Here is a 20,400-nt window from a genome sequence, read left to right as displayed (position 1 = left end):
TCCCACACGGCAGGCTCAGGTTTGCTCGACAAGTCTTTGCAGAGCTCCGCCTGGTAGGCGGTCAGCAGCGAGGAGACGTTGCGTGCCCTGGCGGACAAAGCTGCGGCTTTATAGGCCCGTTCGGTCATCGCTGACTGGAACCGGTCTGCCTTTGCCGGTAGCATGGGGTTCCTGCTCGGTGTCGAAGCCAGCCTCGGTTGGAGGTGGGCTGCCACCAGCGGTTCCATGGGCGGCATGCGGAGCAGGCCGAGCCTCTCCATACCGTCACAGTCCAGGGAGGAGGCACCCTGGATTGGGGCCTTGCTGCTAAAAGGGCGGTCTCTCCACGAGACCGACACCTCGTCCAGCATCTCCGGAAAGACTGGAAGGAGCTGCCTCTTCGTCCTCGCTGCTTGGGGCAAGTTCTTCCCCTCGTAGCGAGATCTGGAGGTCTCCTTGGCCACTTCAGGCCATGGGATGTCCAGCCTGGATGCAGCGCGTTGACACACGGCCTGCAAGTCCACACTTAGGAAGGGCGAAGCTGGTGTGCTTTCGCCCGGGAGAGCGGACATCGCTCCCGGCTTTGCAACCTGAGCCGATGAAACGAAGATGTCATCCTCATCCTAGTCGGACAGGAGGAACTCAGAGGTATCCTCTTCATCCTCCATATAGTCCAACTCCAGGACATCCTCCGCGGGTGGAACCATGGTGAGGTCCAGTTGGGAGCCCCAGCTTGACACAGCGCGGGGCTCCGCTCTCGCGGCTCTTGCCGCCACCGGGTCCCAGACTGACACGGCGTGGGGCTCCGGTTCAGCGGCTGCCGCTGTTGTTGAGCCCCAGCCTGACACAGCGCGGGGCTCAATTTCTGCGGCGGACGCCACCATGTCTTGATTGCCGGCCGGCGAATCAGTGGACATGAGGGGGTCCCGTCCCGACAAGCTAGCTTGGCGTGCTAACCGTCGGCAGAGGCTCTTAATGGTGAAGCGGGTACAATGCCCGCACGAGCCGGGGTTATCGATAGCCTCCCGGGCGTGTTCCAGCCCGAGGCAGGACGAGCAGACCTGGTGTGAGTCTGTGCCTGAAATCTTAAACCCGCAGCCGCATAGCCGAGCCTCCGAGTCCCTGACTCCTCTGGTGTGAGGGAGAGAAGGGTCCATCTTCGACCGCCGGGGTGTCGGCGTGGAGTGGACACGTTAGTAACAGGTACGTTACTGAGAAAAAAATCCAACCTTGCCGTTAGTCCGAATGAAAAAAGGCGACGGTGTAGATTTTATTCTTTAAAGAATATTAACTGGTGTGTTAATACCTTTTTTTTATCTCTGTCTCCTCTGGTGTGAGAGAGAAAAGAGAATGTCCTCTTTACCGTGTCGGTGTGGAGGGAAGAAAAAACTAGCAGCAGGTATGTTACTAGCTTGAAGAAAAATCAAACCTTACCGTTATTTCGACAGAAAGAAACGGCGAGGCAGATTACAATATTAACTGGTGTGTTAATATTGCTCAGTCTTCTTGCAAAGCAAAAAAGTAACCGGCAAGCGCCCGTCGACCGAACGTTAGCTTTGGGTTCAGTCTGTGGACTGTTAAGCTAGCCCGGCTACTGATAAACGAGATGTGCTCTGAAGCGAGAAGAGGTGTTTGAATGACGCTGCGTCGTAGCGCAAGCTTCTTAAAGGGTGGGTGGATTCCCTGACGTCAAGATCACCAGCCAATCAGGATTGGCGTAATGAGATTGATGCTTCTGTTTGCATACGCGTTGAGGCGCATCCCATAGTGAGACATCGAACGGAGTGTTATGAATGAGAACATTTTGTTGATGCAAGATTGACAAGAAGAATGTTCATGTTTGTACATCCAATTCAGCTGCAGTAGTCCTCTGTCTATTGTATGGAAGAAAAAGTTTCCTTTCCATTAATTTTCCTGCATGCCTCATATCATCTCTATTAGTAGTTTTTGTGCATCATCTAATCTCTCGAACCCCTTGACATTTAGCTAGGAACAGCGGAAAGAAGGGAAGCAGAGAAGAAGAAGAATTATACTTGATTAGATCAGAGAAAAGAATCAGATACGCTCTCTAGCTCATGACATTAATGTTATAGAGTTATGGCTTCAGCGGTTATGACATATGATATTTTTATCAGATCAATAATTCAATAAACCTCAGCACTTGCTGCTTCATAAAAACGACACTATCAGACGGTATGGACTTATACTACAATAAGAGAGAAGTTATCAAGTACAGCAAACGGAATTCTGTTTTTCTTTTCCTATATCCCAAACACAGGAACATACAACATACAGTGTCACACACTAAATTCCAGACAGTATTTTCCTGCAGGTAAAAGCACCAAGACACATGTGGTCGAAACAGATATATGATCAATACATTCACCTGTGTAATAATGACTGAGCCAATTATTCAAACCAATGTTGTCAAACACATTGTGTTTTTCTGCCTTTTTAAAAGTGTGCTGCAATGTAAAGCTCTGTAAATCATCTGTCTGCAATGCATTATTCAATGTTGCAGTGAACCAGGATGGCTGCATAATTAAAGTCAAAAACAAAGAAATGCTACTAAAAGACAACAACAATAAAAGAAACAGGTCATTCCCAGCTGCTGACATCGGGCCAAAGACTGAAGGTCCTCATTTATTTCTGAAAAGAACTATAAGAAAGTCTTTATTCCATCGGCTGTGGCCATCCTCAATAACAGCCTGTTTAAATAAGGCTCCCCTCACACACACACACACACACACACCTTGCCTCAAACTTAAGCTCCCTTTTCAAGCATCAAGGATCCTTCTTAGGGAATTCTGCCACCAACATCATAACCTGATTTTAATGAATAGTACATTATTTATTTGTAATACAAATGATAGTTTAATGGACCCAAGCCAATGGAAGAACAAACCACTGTACTTTTATTAATCCTTATTATTTATTTAAGACGCAATTTCCCTATTTGTGTGTGTATGAGTTGTATTTTGTACTGTATATAGTGAGTGTTACTTGCATGTTATTTGCCAGTGCCAAATACACATTTCCATTATATGTATTATTAATAAATTATACTTTTAATGGACAATGAAGTATTTTGAATATGAATCTGAGAAACAAAACAAAGGAATGCCTTCTATGACAGGCAGCGAAATGGACAAGAATGAAAATCCACAGGTAACAATGCTTACAGTAAGGAATCTACGATATTCAATTAACAGGGTTGAATTGGACTAGTTGATCCACGTTGTAAACAACCTTCAGTGAGATTAGCTAGCAGGCTAATAACCAAGCTAATAACTGAGTAACTTGCTCACTCGAGCAGCGCCTGGTTCTGGTTAGGAGGTGACGCTCAATGTGTACGGTAACTGTTAACAGTCTGTAAATAAAGATATATGGTATGCCATAAGGGAAATATGTCCATGTCTTCTAATGGAAACAAGTTAAACAGGAACGTAAACTAACGTTACACACAGTAAGCGACGTTGCGCTAGCTTTGCTGTGCACCAACTTCATTGGCCATACCGAAGCACTTCAATTCAACTAACGTTACCTGTAAAAAAGTAGCCGCAAAACAAATACTTTAGTCTCAAATTCACCCCAGCAGAATACATTGGGTCTCTGGGCATTTACGTCAATTGATAAAACACGAAGTACGCTACGGTAATTTGTCTGACAAACAATATAGTTGAGATGCCATCACTGCCATTCCACTTTGTGTCTGCATCTGACTGTACGCACAGGAAATACAAACAAAACAGGTTGTTTTACTTACAGTTATAATACTTGAAAGTGTAAAGTTAAATCCTTGAAACGAACAGCGTCGGTTTCGTTGATAAAAACATTATATTTCTGTGGCAATAGCTGAAGTATGTCTGGTGTCCCTGCCTTGTCTGACTGGTTTTGGGAAAGAAAAAAACCTGCTCTGGCATCAGCAACCAATGGCTTTGGATGTAATCGTGACTGACGTCTACCCAACCAATTACCAGTGTCGAGCCCTTGTGGTTGGTCTCTCAGCCAATAAAGTAAGACTAGGCGGGATTGTATGGGATTTGACAAACGCGAGTGACATTTGCTTGGCCCAATCCCTGCAGTGCAAACACGACATTTTAAAAGTAGGCGGTATTTCGACAGTTGTATTAACCAATCAGGTAAAGCGGAGAGCTGATATTAATGGCGGCAGCAAAACAATAGCACGTTGGGGTTTGACAGGGTACATATTTCAAAGAAAAGCAATAAATCATCAGGTGATGAAGAACAATCCAAGATGTGGGAAGCAAAGACCCTGTCCACATTATGTATCTACTGTAAGGTGTCATATGTTCTTTGAACAGAGGCAACAACTGTTTTCCCCCTTCTCTTTTCTCTCTCTCAAGCATGAATCCAGTTTGCCCCCCCTGGTGTATGAGAATCAGTGTAGGCTGCAACCCCTTTATACAGTCTATGGCTGCAACATGCAGGTGGTTCAGGCAGTGTTCATTTCCACGTGTTTTGCTCAATTATTTAGAGGCAACTTTAAAATTGTGTAGGCCAGATATCTTTTCCCCGTACATTTTCTTTGACAACCTTTTGGGAACATTCTTGCCTTTTTTCCATTAGATGTACACCTTGAATTGTGTTTTATATTATTGGTTAGTTAGTTAGTGAGGTCATTCTTAACCCAGTGTTTGAATTATAAAATGAAAATTGGAAAATCACACACAATCTCGTTAAAAGTAATCCCTCTGAGTCGTCTGAATAGTTGAATAAATAGTGTAACATTCTGCTGGTACCAATGGGCTAAAGGGGGAATCCTGCATCTCAAGGACCAATGTGAAAATTGTCATATGGTTAACTTTGAATACATGAAACATTATAACTTTTTGGCAAATACAGATTTCTGAAAATATCTTCTGCTCAGTTCTGAATTGTTTCTGGGATTTGGCCCAGAAACAATTCATATTCCTGTCATTTGAGTACTATCTCCAAAAAACTGCAGATACAGTACAGGTTTTCACTAACTGTACGGAAGCCAATTTGTTGTGAGGCAAATAGAAACATTTCAACCGTCATTTGAGCATTGGAACAACTGTTTTATTCAACATAGCAGCTTAGGTAATGGTCATATTCCGACTCTTAGAACAAAATACTGGTTCCTGGACATATTGTAAACATTTACATTTTAAATGTATAATTTTTCTGAAGATTCCTAGTTTTTGGAATAGGGATGATCAAACAGTAACGTTTGTGTCCATCAATGGAGCAACCTCCACCCAATATCCCCTTTTCAGCTCCAGGCTGATTTGGACAATTTTTCAAGATATTTTCTAACTAACTCTACAAGTTATTTATAGTTCATTCTTCTTGCGTTTTGTTAGTCTCCTTACCATGACCCTCTCCCCCACTCTCCGTCAAAATAACCACACAAAATATGTCACATGACAAACAGCATAGTTATTTATTGAGAAAAAATACTGTACAGGGAGGACAGATAAATAAAGCTTTATTATTAATTAAAAAAAACATCATTCAACTAAACAAAATCCACAGTTATCAGTACTTTGGAAGTTCAAATTTGTACATAAAACATATTTACAAAATGTGTTGCTTTGCCCTTTTTTATATTTGTGCATAAATTGAAAAAAAAATACACTTTGTACCTTTTGGTTTTAGTACAAATACATGTCAAAAAGATCACAGTGCAAAAACTGTAATGTGAGTTTGTAAAATTCCATATACATGTTTTTTCTAGTGCATGCTGAATGATGACACTGCGGAGGAGAGAACCAGGCGTCCCAGCCTCATAAGCTCTCTGATCAAACGTTTTTTTCCCGGGATTTAGCTTATTTTGTTTCAGGCATCGAAGGCTACAGATTGTTTATTGAGCTGTATAACTGTACAGGAGAAACAACAGCCCCACATCCCACAACTGAACTTATTTCCACTCATTAAAATGACAGATGATGAAACCCTGAAGGACGTCATTTCGCCGGATGATAAGTGTTTATTGGTGTTTAAACTAATCTCCTCATTACAGCAGGATTCTAGCTGCTACCACATGGTCCTGTGATCTATGCTAAGAGAGCATCACCAAAATGAAAAAGATAGAAGTCTTAGTAAATGAATGAACACTGTGTTTATTTTTTAAGAAGGGGAATATGGGGATTATGTGCTTGTTAGTCTTTCTAAAGTTTCTGACATCTGAGGTTGTTTAATTAACAAAAATCACTAATACTACAAATGTGACAAACACCATGTTTCTGTAGGAGAACATAATCATTCAATAGTCATAGAATGACTTGTGGCACCTCCTGGTTTTAACACATTAAGCATGAGAAATTAAATAAATTAAACAGGGTTTAAAAAACGTCTTCGACATTTCTCTTTAAATTGGGGGGAATTCTTCACCCACAATATGTCAACTACTGCTCAAAGGCTAAATCTGCAATTTTTGCATATAAAATGTTACAGTTGTTCATATTTTTATCACTGAAATTAGGAAAAAGAACCACCAGAAATGCTCCTTTAGCCTAGACCCCACAAAATGCTGCTGCTAGCTTAAAAGCTAACGACAGACAGCAGCGTTTAAGAAAAAACTTCTTCATGATTTAGAATGTAAACTGGTACATTTTAAAGCCATAGCTAGCTACTGAGCTCTCTATGCTTCAAACTGATATCAAGTTTTCTCCAGTGGAGTATGCTTGAAAGCTAGTTCAGCAGGCCAAGGCATGGCATGACAAGACAAAAAAGCATTAGCTTTAGCTTGAAAGCTAGGTTTTAGTTCAATGTCTGTCGCTTTCTTTTAGTTTTTATTTTTAGGCAGACAATCATTTTGATCTGACTGGTTAATGCATATCAAATATATGTTTGCCTTTTATCTTTTTAAGCAGATCTCTCAACAACTCTCAATGAGGTCCTATTGAAGCTGTGTGATTCTGTATAATTAAATTGCGGTTGAAGAGACTGGTTTTGATGTAAATCTTTAGGGAAATGCAGGATTTTCTTCATGAGTTTGAACAAGTCTCTTAAGAAACATGACTGTGTGTTTGCTTCTAAAGAAGCAGACCAACTGCTGAGAGAAGGGGGATTAGAGGAGAGGAGGAGAAGGGAGAGAATAAGGAGGGGGAGAATGGAGAGAAGAAGGAGAAGAGGGGAGAAAGAAAATGACAGGAGAGGAAGCGAAGAGGAGGAAGAGGAGGACTGCAGTGAGTAGAGAGTGAAAGTGAGACGGGCTCCTGCCTCTCAGTTTCAGGAGAATTGTGCTCCTCTCAGCAGCAGGATGAAATATTATTCTCCAGTCTGCTGCTTCCTATGAAATGCTTCTCTGCAGAGTATAGGAGGAGAAAATCAATTTGGTGTAAAGCTACAAGATATTATTGTGGAGGAGTGTGTGTCGGTGTGTTATCAGCACCTGCAGGGCTGTACACACTGTTTGGATTAAGAGGAAGGATTCTGGGTAGGAATTAAGAGAGCTATACTTGGTTTTAAAAGTTCAAAGCAGAGGGATTATATGGAGGTTTAAAGTATCTGCTCTTGCAAAAGAAACTTTAACAAATATTTGTTATTATCCTCATTTCACTTATAATCCAATACATGTATGAATTGTCTTTCCAGTCAAATGTAAAACACCCATATATTGGAACACGTCTAAAATGTGGAGTTCAAAGGAGACTTGACTGCAGATAATTAAGGATTGTTATTTCGAAAATAAAAGCAGGACAAGTCTTACTGTAGAATAAACCTGACTATGGTATAGACTGCTCCATTTTTAAATGACGGGTGGGTGTGAAATAACAGCCAAAGAATAAAAGACCTTCAGTGAAAGAAAGGTGACTTAGCTCTTCTCCTGAAGGGTGTGAAAGTAAAACAGATGAACAACAGTAAAAACTAACATGACCAATGAAAGTGGATCAGAAAACAAGAAATAAAGGCCTGTCTGTGCTTATAAGTGGTTTAAAGTCTCCAGAGACTACGTGACAGTCTACTGTATGATCTCCAGCAGGTAGTGACTGTCTGTCTTTAAAGAGTGGTATTGAGTGGTGCGACAGTGAGTTTGAATATTGTTCTTACATGACGTCAAGGTAAACCCGTTGATTGTCTATTATTTGAACACTTTTACAGAAGAAGGGCTGTGAAATATTTTTGTTATTTCTAATATCAAAATGTCGGAAGCTTTTTACATTTCATAAAAACGTCTGTTGGTATTAAGTGTCTAAATAATACAACTGAAAGCATTCCTGCCGAAAATTAGCCACCTTTAGCTTAGCGAAAGTGGCGTGAAGTCATGTGACTGTGACAGTTATTTTATAGCCTACCTTGAGCTTTTTATTTCTGGCGATTGCATTTACGCTTCAATAATCATCAAGTGGTGTTACTATGTGGAGATTATCATGCTGAAAAAGCATTAAAGTATCGTAAACGTGTTTGCCACAGATCTAATTTCCTGCAGTATTCCAATAGCCAATGGAAAAAACTCCTTGACTTTCTTTTAAAGGAACCCTTGCAAAGCTGACTGCGCCATTTGGTCAACAGTTCACCAAGGAGCTACTCAATGGACTAATATCTCCAAAGTAAGAACAAAACGTCAAGTGAAACTAATATTCAATGACAAACACCCTTCAAATGTGTAAAAAATACACAACTACAAACTCATCTAGCTGTTTTTTCATTCAAATGTGTCTGGAATAATTCATTCTGAATGCAGAAGTTTAAAAAACGATAACATGATATCTTCATATGATCTCAATATATGTCCTATAAAAGTCCAAATATTCAATAGGAAGTTATTTTTAATGCTGTTTTTATGGGTAATGCTTATAATTCTGTCTTCTCCAAATAGTCTTTTAGTAGGGCTTTTACTAAAAAATAACAGTGTCATACTGATCATAGGGAAACCAATGTCCAAATGGTAGACTTCTTAATAATTAACTTCAATTAAATGGACATGCAAAAATTTAAAAATACGTGAAATGTAGAAGCAAGCATACATAGGCTACAGTATGGAGCCCCTGAAGTCCTGAGAGATACTCATTTAGAGCGGAAAATAAAAAAAAGAATCTTTAAGGACTTTGAGGGGTTTGACGTAGAGACAATAAAATGTTTAATTTGAAAAGCGCTTAACAACACAAGCCAACATTCACCCGTTCACACACACACATTGACACACTTTTAAACTTTCAAGGAGCTTCCCATTTTCCCTGTAATAAGTACCAGATGACTTAAACAATTCTGATTCAATAATTAGGAAATGACAGAAGAAAATACTCATGTATATAAAGTGCATGTTAAAATCTTTGTATTCCTGATCCTGTTGAGCTGAAGTGATTGTCACACTGAGACGATTAAAGCTGAGCACTGATTCTTCTGCAGGGCTCACACGGAGCTAAATTCATACACCACCTATCCCACAGGAGTGATGTCTACATATTGGAGGTGATTATCTGAGAACGTACACTTTGAGCATGAGTCATCGCACGCAGACTATATCTATATCTAGATATCAGACGTAAGGCACTATAAGCAGAGCGTGTCCTTCTGTGACTGACCTGTCATTGGTTGATTGTCTGTGGACACACTGACCTCTGCACAGTGTGGACAGTGAGCAATGAGGCTGGTGCACCATGTGGTGTGGCGACTGTTACTCCCTCATATCTGACAGCTTGACTGATACAACTGGAGTTAAAGCAAATGTGGTGACACACGAATCACACTTTAGACTAAAAGTTCAGCCAGTGGAACTTCACTGAAGCTGAGGAGCTGCTAGCACCACAAACATTCAGAGTTAGCATTAGCGATACTTGAAAGAAATGGCAGTCATAGAGCGGTGCAGGAATAAGTGCTAAAACACGGAAATAAAGAGCATCTTAGCACTTTGTCTCAAAGTGAAAGTTTTTTCTTAATGTGTTAAGAAGTCTGAAATAAAGTCTGTGATTAACACCAGTTTAAGAGATGTTCACGTTTTGTTCTACGACATAAAATATGTAATTAAATACCACAATGTTTGCTAACAAGTGGCTACTTAACGTCATAAAGTCGAACGTTAGCCATCTTTAGCTTAGCGGTGGTAACCTAACGTTAGCTTTTTTTTACTTTTCGTGATTGCATTTACGCTTCAAAAGTGGTGGTAAAGTGGGGTTAATATGTAGAGAATATTCTGCTAAAAAAACATGTAAGTATCATAAAATTGTGTTTGCCACAGAGCTTATTTTCTGCAATAATCCAAAATCCAATGGAAAATTACCGTTAGCTATTTGTCAAGGGAGCCCTTGTGATGCTAACTTCCGTTTCTGCCTACAAAAATACGTCATCCCTGCATCACTCTATGGTTGGTTCATGTTAAAGCTACATTTGAAAGCCTTGAGGCACCATGTGACTTGGTCTATCACATGACATTTTCCTATTGGTGTCCTCACATTGATCCATGGCTTTGCGTCACATCTCTAACCGCTGGAAGCTTGTCGGGGAAATTGTTGGCACTTGTGAATGACAGTCATCGGCTCACCATCATGTCCTCTGGTGTCCCCCTGGAGGAGGCCAAAACTTCTATTTACCTGGGACATACGCAGGTGAGTCAGACTGTCCATTGTGTCTGACAGGCGGACATTTTAAATCCAAAAAGAGGGATAAGGCGTCCTGTTTGCTGCGAGGCCTGCAGTGTGTCCAGGTTCTCAGCAGAAGAAGATGTCTCCATCATTCTGAGGGTCCGACATCACTGCAGCGTTGCTTTCTAAAGAGAAATAAAGACACAGGTTATGATCTGGCCGAGAACATTTCTAGCACAAACTCCTGTAGAAAACGGACCTGTTTCCATGTTTATGCTAAGCTAGGCTAACATAGCGTCACACAGTGCAGACTAAATTGTAAATACAATTGTGTCAACCTGATTCTCATCAGTGATGATAAAGTAAAGGAAACCCTAATGAAGGCGTGAAGTGAAAATAGATAAGAAGAAAATGGAACCAATTTCCAATGGAAGCTATCCAACAGATTATATACATTATATATATTATGTTCTGTCTCAAATAATAATTTATATTATTGAGTACTTCAGAAATTCTCTCGTTAATTATTCAATAAACAAACATTTATTTCCCACGCCCAAGTTGCCAACCAGACTTGTTTATTTGAAGTGAAGCAAGATTTAATCTTTGGTTGAATACTTGATTCTGATTGGTCAATTCATACATTCAGAGGTCTGCTGTTTTACGATAGCAGACCGCTGCTGAAGAAAGCAGATCATTAAGGCTAAGGCAATGTGATCAAGGGACTATGTGCAGTCATATCAATCCGCAGGAAGAAGTCCGGTCAATTTAATGCCGGCTCTGGCTTTAGTAAACACTAAAGGGAACAGCAGAGGAACATAGACAGGAAGTAGTAAACCCTAAAGGGAACAGCAGAAGTAACCACTCACGGGAACAACAGAAGTAAACACTCATGGGAACACAGTATGGGTACCGCAGTTCTAGCTGTTGGTTCGCAATAGAAAATAAAAAAGAATGTCTTACAGAAAGCAAAACAATAATCTTTTAATCAATAAAATCATGTTGAAATCAATGCTGTGTCATATTATTGATTTATTAAGTAAGCACTGCAGTCGTGTTATAAGCGGGAAATCATCGTACCCGTGGGAGTCAGCTCTCCTTTGCCTTTCTTCTTCCTCTTGTCTTTCTTCTCTTTAGGTTTGGTCAGCTGCAGCAGCCGGGGCAGCTGGGACTCCTTCTCTGCTCCCTGAGGCTTAGAGGAGGAGGAGGAGGAGGAGGAGAAGGGGTTGAAGTGTTTGCCCATCCTCTTGGATCCGATGCGGAGGAAAGGTTCTTTGGCGGGGGCCGAAGATGAGAGCTCAACCTGAAGAACATCAAGAAAAAAACTTTTTATTTCAGTTTTCCTAGCACTCATATAGCAACCTACTAAACTGCATCACTGGTTTGTCTTCTTTCTATAAAACCGTTTTAATGACGGCTTTATTTTTACCCCTTTAAGCTGTTCTGCTGCTTCTTTTGAATCTAGATCCAGAGACCAGGTGCTGTGGGACCTCATGGAGTCTTCAGAGGTGGTGGAGGGGGTCCGCTGGTACTTCTGAAGCTGCTCCGACTGTAATGGTGCATCAAGACATAAAGTCATTTACAAGACCTCTGGTTAATCTTTAACCCAGTTCTAGTAGTTGTTCTTCTACATTGATTCATGAAGCATCCTAGATCTAACTCCAGGACATCAGGATGACATGATGTGTGCCACAGTGACATAGAGACACCTCCAACCTGCACAGCGTGATGTACAGGTGGTGTACGGGTGATGTACGGGTGGTGTACGGGTGGTGTACAGGTGGTGTAATGGGTGGTGTACGGGTGGTGTACAGGTGGTGTAATGGGTGGTGTACGGGTGGTGTACAGGTGGTGTAATGGGTGGTGTACGGGTGGTGTACGGGTGGTGTACGGGTGGTGTACAGGTGGTGTACAGGTGGTGTAATGGTGATTATACTGTTGGCCGAGGCGGCCCTAATGTGAATGATTGTGATGCAATGTTGATACTAAAAAGAAACTACAGTTTTTTACGACTTTTCGTAGCTGCGACTTAGGTTGAACGTATATACTGTACCGACTAACGGTGACTTGTTGAGTTCATTACCAGTTGCTTTCTTTGTTTGATTTTGTCATTTTATTTAGCTAATTGAATGGTCTTTGTTGGAAGAACAAGTGAGATGCACCGCTGAGCAGGCAGAACGAGAGAAATTGTGTAAGCAGACATATTTTCACATACTAGGGTTTATTTGGACCAAAGAAGTTGATGGAAAGACTAACCAAGGCGGCTTTCATAGCTATGGCCATCACTTCCATCAATATTGACAACATTGCAATTCACAACTTTGATAGTTAATATCTGTGAACACAGGCTCAATTCAGACACTTCATGTTGTACGCTATGAACCCCTGTGCAGAGTGGGAATTTTGCCCAGTCAGTGTCTAAAATCGCACACAGCCGTTGTGCCCTCACTGGAAGTGACGATCGCCGTCGTTAGCAAGCTAGCTAGCTAGCTAGCATCGATCGTTATCGATACCAAGTCATTACAGACTGCTTAACAAACCCCAAAACACATGTAAAACGTGTATTTGTATAGTGCTGACCAGAGCAACTGGAATGGCGGCTGGTCGCTAACGTCCGTCTCGTAGCCATGATGGCTCATTGAGTGCTAGAAGTGTCCAGACTTCAACATTTTGAACGTGCAGTCATCTGTGTACTCATAGTGCATTTTTCCAAACTGCGCATGTGGACCCACTCAGGCTTTTAATATAGCACATGTAAGAACAATAGAACGCATATTGACAGGTCGGAACACGAGCAGTCAGGAGACCTAACTCAGATGAATGCCACTGATAATCCATCATAGCGCAGAAACTAAAGTAAGATCAGTTGGTGATCATTATTCTGTTGGTCTATATGGCGAGTTTGTTTGTGTCTGTCTGATAGTCTGACTTTTTTTTTTAAAGAATCTCAGAAATGCACATAATTACAATGTGTCCATTAAGGCTTATGATGTCACCACTACGTCACCATGTAATCATGTCCATCCCATAGGGTCTACACTTACAATTGTTCAGTTATACAGTCATGTTTAGCTGATATCAGACACATGCTCTCCTGCTTCACACTGTACTCTGACCTCTTCTCTCTGTAGGTCCTCCAGTCGCTCCGTGTCTCTCCTCAGAGCTTCCTTGTCTCTCTCCAGCCTCCTCTGCGCCTCCCTCAGCCTCTCCAGCTCTCCCTGGTACTCCTCTTTCTTCCTCTGCAGCGTCTCCGCCTCCTCGGCCAGCTCCTGGTGCCTCTTCCTGCTCTGCTCCTCCTCCGCCTGCAGCCTCTCCTCTCGTTCTGCCAGACATCTCTCCTTCATGTCCCAGGCCTTCTCTCTCTTCCTCTTCTCTTCCTGGTGTGCAGCCTGCTGTTTCTGTGGAGATATTGTTATACTGGTTATACTGGTGAGTGTAGAATCAACAAATGTGAGGTACAAAGAATCTTATAGATAAATGTGATACTATGGTTGCAGTTTTTTGCTACGGTAGGTTCCTAACTGAGTAAAATGATACGGAAGTACTTAAGTGGCAGCCAGGATATGAGCTGTATGAATTCTCTAGGTGATCAGGAAGATGCTTCAATGCTCCCTTTATTAATATTTATTATTAAGAAATTAATGCAACTGATTATTTAATGTTTAATGTTGTTTTTATGGGCAATAATTTAAGCTTTGTTAGTTCCAGGTTTAATATGTGCAATAAGTTAATTCCAATAAGTTCTGCAATAAACATTGAACCAGTCCGGCCCTCGACTAGTACCCATTTGACACCCCTGCTCTAGACCATCGTTTATGAGATGAGAGGAAAGGAGATAATGCTGTGTCACAATTTAAATTCCTCGTATTGCAACATTCGAGGTGAAGCACCGACTGGACGTCCAAAGAAACAACCCGATAGTGATCGACAAATGCAGATCGAGTAAGTTACGGTGCTTATCGAGCATCGAACAACTGGCATTAACTTAATAATAACTTGCTAAAGTGTTTATGCTGCTGGATATCTTAACCTATAATAATATATCAACGTTTATTTAATAATTGAGTTATATTTTGTATTAACTAATAATCTGACCATGTATCTGTAAAAGATAACTAAAGCTCTCAGAAAAATGTAGTGGAGCAAAAATGACAATATTGGCTTCCTAAATGTAGTGGAGTACAAGTATAATGAAAAAAAAGTTTTTACTTAAGTACTTCAGTAAATGTACTTCATTACATTCCACCAATGACGGCATAGTAAATGTCGCCGACGTGTAAGCAATGTATTTATTGCAGAAACTATTATTTATAAAAATAGTTTTATACATACAGTATGATATGCATCATACAAATTATAATATATAATAATACTAATTCTTTTTTAAAATTGTATTTAAATCTTGGTAATGAAGTCATTTGTTCACTTTTGTCCACGTTTTTAAAGCCTGCACGAAACAACATGATAAGAATGGATGAAGTGTCTGGATATGCCTCTAGTAGTCGGACATTTTTAGTTTTCCTACGGCAGACGCGTATCAATTACATCCTCCGTAACTATTAATTACGTCGCCTATTGTAATTGCCATTGTTTTTTCTAAAGTCCAGATGAATTATTTCCCAAAAAAAGAAGTCTTATGAACATTGTAGTGAAAGGTTACCTGCAGGGTGGCCGCCTCCTGGCGCTGTCTCTCCAGACTCCTGTGTTTCTCCTGCTCGATGAGGGAGGAGGGCCGGGAGGAGGAAGAGGAGGAGAGGGAGGAAGACGACGAGTGTCTGGAAGAGTTGGCCACCAGCCGCTCGTTCAGGGTCTGCCGCTGGTCTTCGATGAAGGAGTCCTGCTGCACCACCACAGCCTAGAGGGAGGACAGGAGGGTTTAGGATGGATAGGATGAAAGGGTAGAGGGAATGACCTTTGAACTGAGGGGTGTCTCTGGTACCTGGAGTGAGATCAGCAGGTCGTGGAGATGCGTCACGCTGTGCTGCACCTGCTGGAGGGACAGAGCTTTCAGTTATTCTGTACTATGTAAATGAAACATATCTTCACATGATATTATGATGTTATGTCACAGGCAAATGTAATAGGGAAAGATATTTAAGTACGAATTCTCAAAACAATGTTGCCAGCAAATGTGTTCAAAAACTCAAGTTAAGTACAAGTACCTCAAGAATGGCACTTAAGCACAGTACTTCAGTAAATGTACTTAATGTAATGTTACTTTCCAACACTTGCTGGCACACACCATAACCACGGTCACGAGGCGGGGCTTCTGGTGTCATAGAGACAGGGAGGAGGGGCCAACTTTGAACGGTATGTTTAAAAACTGTGAACTACTAATCCTAGCTACTGTACCTTCAAATAATACCGTACCAGAGATATATTATTATAACATATTTACTTTACGAATTGCTTCATAACTTACAGTTAAAAAGTGGAAGCAGTAAATGAGTGTTTCTGATAACCCTGCAGAGAGTATTAGAAACAGCATTCTTACCTCATTGTTTCTCTTCAGCATCATCTGTAGGCTGGCAGTAGCTCCCTGAGGCACACACACACACACACATTACAGCACATATAACAGCACACAGTCATACTGTAATATAATGCTAGCAGAGTGTGTCTAGACTGTAAGCAGCAGAGATATTGGAGCAGATATCTGCTCGGCTGCAGCGGAGTGGAAAATGACTGATGATGTGCTGACTGGAATAAAGTGTTCAGAATCAGAATACCTTTATTCTTCCCACAGAGGGGACATTTACATTCCCATTCATTATAGAGGGTAATGTGTTGTTTTAAAGCTATAGTGGGGAGTCTTCTGTTAGATATGTTGACATTCCCTTTATACCACAACAGTTTGTAGAAATGACCTAACTATAGAATAGAAGAATTGGGAGGGATGAAACCCTCTTCAATGGTCTCACATGCAGAGCACACAGCACACAGTGAAATGTGTTCTCTGCTTTTAACCCATCCTAGAACCAGGAGTCTAGTACTAGGAGCAGTGGGCAGCTAGTGTACAGCGCCCGGGGACTACACACCTACCTTTCATCCTTCCTTTATAGCTATCTTATTTCCATCCTTCCAACTTACCTGCTTACTTATCTACCTTTCATCCATCCTTCGAACCTACTTTATTTCCTTCCTTCGGCCCTCCATACCTAACCTCCTTTCAACCTTATTTCCTTCCCTCCTTACTCCCTACCTACCTTCCTTCCAACAATCCTTCCTTTCTTCCTATCTCATTTCCGTCCTTCTTTAAACCCCACCTACCTTCCTTCCTTTCTACCTACCTGTCTTCCTTTCATCTATCCTTCCTTCCTTTTTCCCTTCCTAACTCCCTTATTTCCTTTATTTCTTCCTTCCATCAATCCTTCTTTCCTCCCTAAGTTCCTTCCTTCCTATAGTGTATACCTACCTGTCTTCCTCCTTCCTTCCTTCCTTCCTTCCTTTTATCCATCCTTCCTTCTTTATTTCCTTCCAACCTCATTTCCTTCCTCCCTACTGTACCTTCCTTCCTTCCTTTTTACCCGTCTTGCTTTTTTCCACCCATCATACCTTCCTTATATCCTCCCTAACAACCTTATATCCTTTATTGCTTGCTTCTATCAATCCTTCCATCCTTCCTACCAGCCTATTACCTGCCTTCCTTCCTTCCTTCCATCCGGCCTTCCTTCCTTCCTCTCCACTTTATGTACTTGATAACTGAATGTATCGTGGAGTAGAAGTTAAAGTAGTGGAAGACAAAATAAGTAAAGTGCATTTAACTCAAAAATATACTTAAGTAAAGTACTTGGTATTTAGTTACTTTCCAGCACTAGTTTTGATCTAATCGCTTTGACTCAGTAGTTAAGTGATGCCGTGTCTTGCAGGTAATAACAATGTCAACAATAATACAACTATAACGATTTCCTGACTGTGTAAACCTGTGGGAATGTGTTTATTAAATGATGGATGGACGCAGAGATGAATCATATCTTTTGTGAAGACATAGTGAGTGAGTGGATTTTTCACTGAGGCTCTGAACCCTTCCATCTCTTCTGCTCTGTTTATCAGCTACCCTCAGTGACACCGACATTCCTTTTTCAAAAGAGATCTGGGAACAAAATGCTGTCCATAAATCATTCATTGTGGAGACACATATATAGACAACACACACGCGCACACACACACCTTCTTCAACACGCTGTCTGACTCAGTCCTGCGGAGGTCCAGCGACTCATCCCCCTCTTCTCTCTCTCCATCTGAGGAGGGGAAGAAAAGAAAAGAGGAGAGGAAGGAGAAAAGGTGTTTAGATATTTTCTCCCAGCAGGCCATGTGGCTGTGGCTCAGGCATGTCTCCGGTATTGAGGTGTGTGGAAGACGCGTTGGATGGAAGCATCAGCTGAATGACAGATAATGATCAAATAAAATCATTGAATACAAGGCTCCTCTTCAAGGCACACATATAACATAACAAAAATTGCATTTTATCATCCCAATAAATAACTAACTAAAGTTTAATTAAGACTCACAGTGAGGCGTCTTTCTATTATTATTATTATTATTATGAAGAGCTATGCTTAAAAAAAAACAGATGGAGGCACAGAATGTTTAAACTTGTAAAAGCCAACTCAAGTGTGAGTGTGTGTGTGTCTTACTCTTGCTGCTGTTCATCTGGTGGCTGTCGAAGCCCCCGAAGGTCTCGGCTCTCCGGGGCAGACACACCGGCCCCACAGCGCCCCCTGTCAGGCCGACAGGAGCACTGCAGCCTGCCCCCCCCCACCCCACTGCTGACCACCGCGTGCAGGCTCTCCACTGAGACAGGGGGAAGAGCTTTTAGTTAATACCACGGTGTAGAAACAATACCTATTAGTTTATCACTGCCTTGAAATCCAATGAGTTATTAATTAATTTCACTGAAGAATATGTTGGTGTTTTCATTTATTTGATCCCTCTTAAATCTTATTTTTTTATTAATTATTTATAAGTTGGTTTTGGATTGAAGGCATATGATAAAGGATGTTTCTTTGTATTATTTATACTTTATGGAAAACATGTTTTTATTCCATCTATGGAAAAAACAAGTTTATAAAAAAACATAGCATTAAAAGATACAAAGAAAAATGAATATCCTGTGACATGTTTTTTTACCAAATAAAAGTGCATGAACATAAAATTGAAGAACCAAAACTAAAAGTATATGTAATGCAGAATGGCCATTTTCTAAATAATATTGTTTGAACAGGATTATAATTAGGGATGCACTCATTATTGAAATGTTGATGTTAGTAAAGGTATATCATAGTTGTTAGTTGGTTTTTAATTTGTATACAAATATGAACCTAAAAAATAACTAACTTGGTAAATAAATGTAGTGTAAAGTACAATATAGCTTCCAAAATGTAGTGTAGAAGAAGTATAAAGTATTCTAAACTGGAAACTTGAGCTTAAGTACAGTACTTGAGTAAATGTACCTAGTTACTTTCTGACACTGACTGCAGAGACATGGAAACATTAATGTCTCGTCTCTGGCACACGGACAACCTCCTTCAGAACCCTGCTCACCTTCTCTCAGGGCGTCCTTTATGATTGGCTCCCCCTTCGTGACATCATCAGGAGTCGCCATGAATAACATGCGCTCCCTGACCGGTGTGTGTCCATCGGGGGCGGAGCTACAGTCGCCCAGGTCTCTGAAGATATGCACCTTCTCCTCCAGCAGAGAGATGATCTGCTCGTCTTTCCTGCGCAGAAGCTCTGGAAGGAAACACAGAAGAATGAATGGATGATATTAAAGCAATAGAACAGAATGTGATCAAATACCATTGGGGGAAGGGGTACCTCTGATCTCCTTTGCTCTGTTCTCCTGCTGCTTCCTGTCTTCCTCTGTCTCACTGGGGACTCCCTCGTCCTCGTCTTTCTCCCTGTCGACACACAGAGAAGTTCAAATATTATCCAACAAATTAAATTCACTTTCTTTTTTTTTTGTCTGTTACAAAACTTGCTGATTGTCCCACACTGTGTTAATGTACACCTCTGTTACTATAAATCCCTCTGTTAATGTATATAGTTCATGACAATTGTATACAGTAAGACGCACATAAAAAACAACAATGAATCCTGGAGAGTTGGAGAATTGCTTTGCAGTAAACACAGAAAAAAGTAAGTACTAAAAAAACTCCTTTAAAGCTACAGTAACATAAGAACATTGTGTGTGTGTGTGTGTGTGTGTGTGTGTGTGTGTGTGTCCTCACATGCAGTGCATAGCGTCCTGTATGAATGCTCTCCAGGTGTTCCTCTCGTCCTTGCTGCTGGCCAACACCTCCACCATCTCCGGCCTCTCTATCCCAGCTGTGATGAGGAAGAGCCCTGCAGGAGACACGGCACCATTAACCCAGTTCACTCATTCATATCAACACACTCACAGGTTCCATGTGATCATACTGACCCCGCTCCTCGTTAGCCACCTCTCTGACGATGAGACTCTGTAGCGAGATGACTGTAGAGCGCTGGTCCTGAGGACATAGAGGCAACACATCAGAGTTAGATACTGTGTTATCTTAAACAAATAAACTTGTCCCGTATACATCCATGTCTGTTCTTTAGTTATGGTCAAATACGAAGGCTACGTAGTGTAACCCTAGTTCTACAAGCCCAGGCGAGGCCCTCAAATGGACCCTTTACAATTAAAAACACGCTGAAATGTGCATTATACTAGCCAGCCAATCGGGACGAGCCTACCTGAATCCGATTGGACCACGCAGTATATTAGTCAGGAAGCCAATGTATATTGTCTTACACCCTCTCCAGCAAGCATTATAGGAGAGATAAGGGCTTTGTGTTTATAGAACAAGGGTTATAATGCGTATCCTTGGTTCTAACTCACACAGTCTCTACCCTCTACTGGACTCTATGGCACAGTGGGTGGAGCTCG

General features: G+C 41.3%; 2 protein-coding genes across 9 annotated transcripts in view; both read right to left on the bottom strand.

The window, feature by feature from the left end:
• Positions 1–3,877, bottom strand: part of LOC117532867 (kelch-like protein 25) — a 56,581-nt gene extending 52,704 nt beyond the window's left edge. For 2 of the 3 annotated variants that reach the window (XM_034196441.1, XM_034196493.1), the window contains exon 1: positions 3,746–3,868. The gene's annotated coding sequence lies outside the window, so the exon portion shown is untranslated. Of the gene's footprint in view, positions 1–3,745 lie in introns of all 3 variants that reach the window. The other variant, XM_034196486.1, reaches the window with a different exon arrangement.
• A 1,559-nt stretch (positions 3,878–5,436) lies between these two features.
• Positions 5,437–20,400, bottom strand: part of LOC117532840 (A-kinase anchor protein 13-like) — a 55,560-nt gene continuing 40,596 nt past the window's right edge. For 4 of the 6 annotated variants that reach the window (XR_004566930.1, XR_004566932.1, XR_004566934.1 and 1 more), the window contains 9 exons: positions 19,915–19,981; positions 19,721–19,835; positions 19,308–19,390; positions 19,035–19,223; positions 18,128–18,284; positions 17,661–17,731; positions 15,985–16,029; positions 15,430–15,480; positions 15,233–15,345 (listed from right to left, as the gene is read on the bottom strand). Coding sequence is in view for 1 of the 6 variants with exons in the window: in XM_034196410.1 (XP_034052301.1) it covers positions 10,617–10,675; positions 11,571–11,793; positions 11,920–12,039; positions 13,607–13,888; positions 15,151–15,345; positions 15,430–15,480; positions 15,985–16,029; positions 17,661–17,731; positions 18,128–18,259; positions 19,011–19,223; positions 19,308–19,390; positions 19,721–19,835; positions 19,915–19,981 (1,656 nt within the window). In the remaining 5 variants the exon portion in view is untranslated. Of the gene's footprint in view, positions 10,676–11,570; positions 11,794–11,919; positions 12,040–13,606; positions 13,889–15,150; positions 15,346–15,429; positions 15,481–15,984; positions 16,030–17,660; positions 17,732–18,127; positions 18,285–19,010; positions 19,224–19,307; positions 19,391–19,720; positions 19,836–19,914; positions 19,982–20,400 lie in introns of those variants that run through there. The other 2 variants (XM_034196410.1, XR_004566931.1) reach the window with 2 other exon arrangements.

Source organism: Gymnodraco acuticeps, unplaced genomic scaffold (assembly GCF_902827175.1).
Source record: "Gymnodraco acuticeps unplaced genomic scaffold, fGymAcu1.1, whole genome shotgun sequence".
Taxonomy (NCBI): domain Eukaryota; kingdom Metazoa; phylum Chordata; class Actinopteri; order Perciformes; family Bathydraconidae; genus Gymnodraco; species Gymnodraco acuticeps.
The sequence above is the reverse complement of the archived record's forward strand: the minus strand, read 5'-3'. Positions and strand labels throughout refer to the sequence as shown.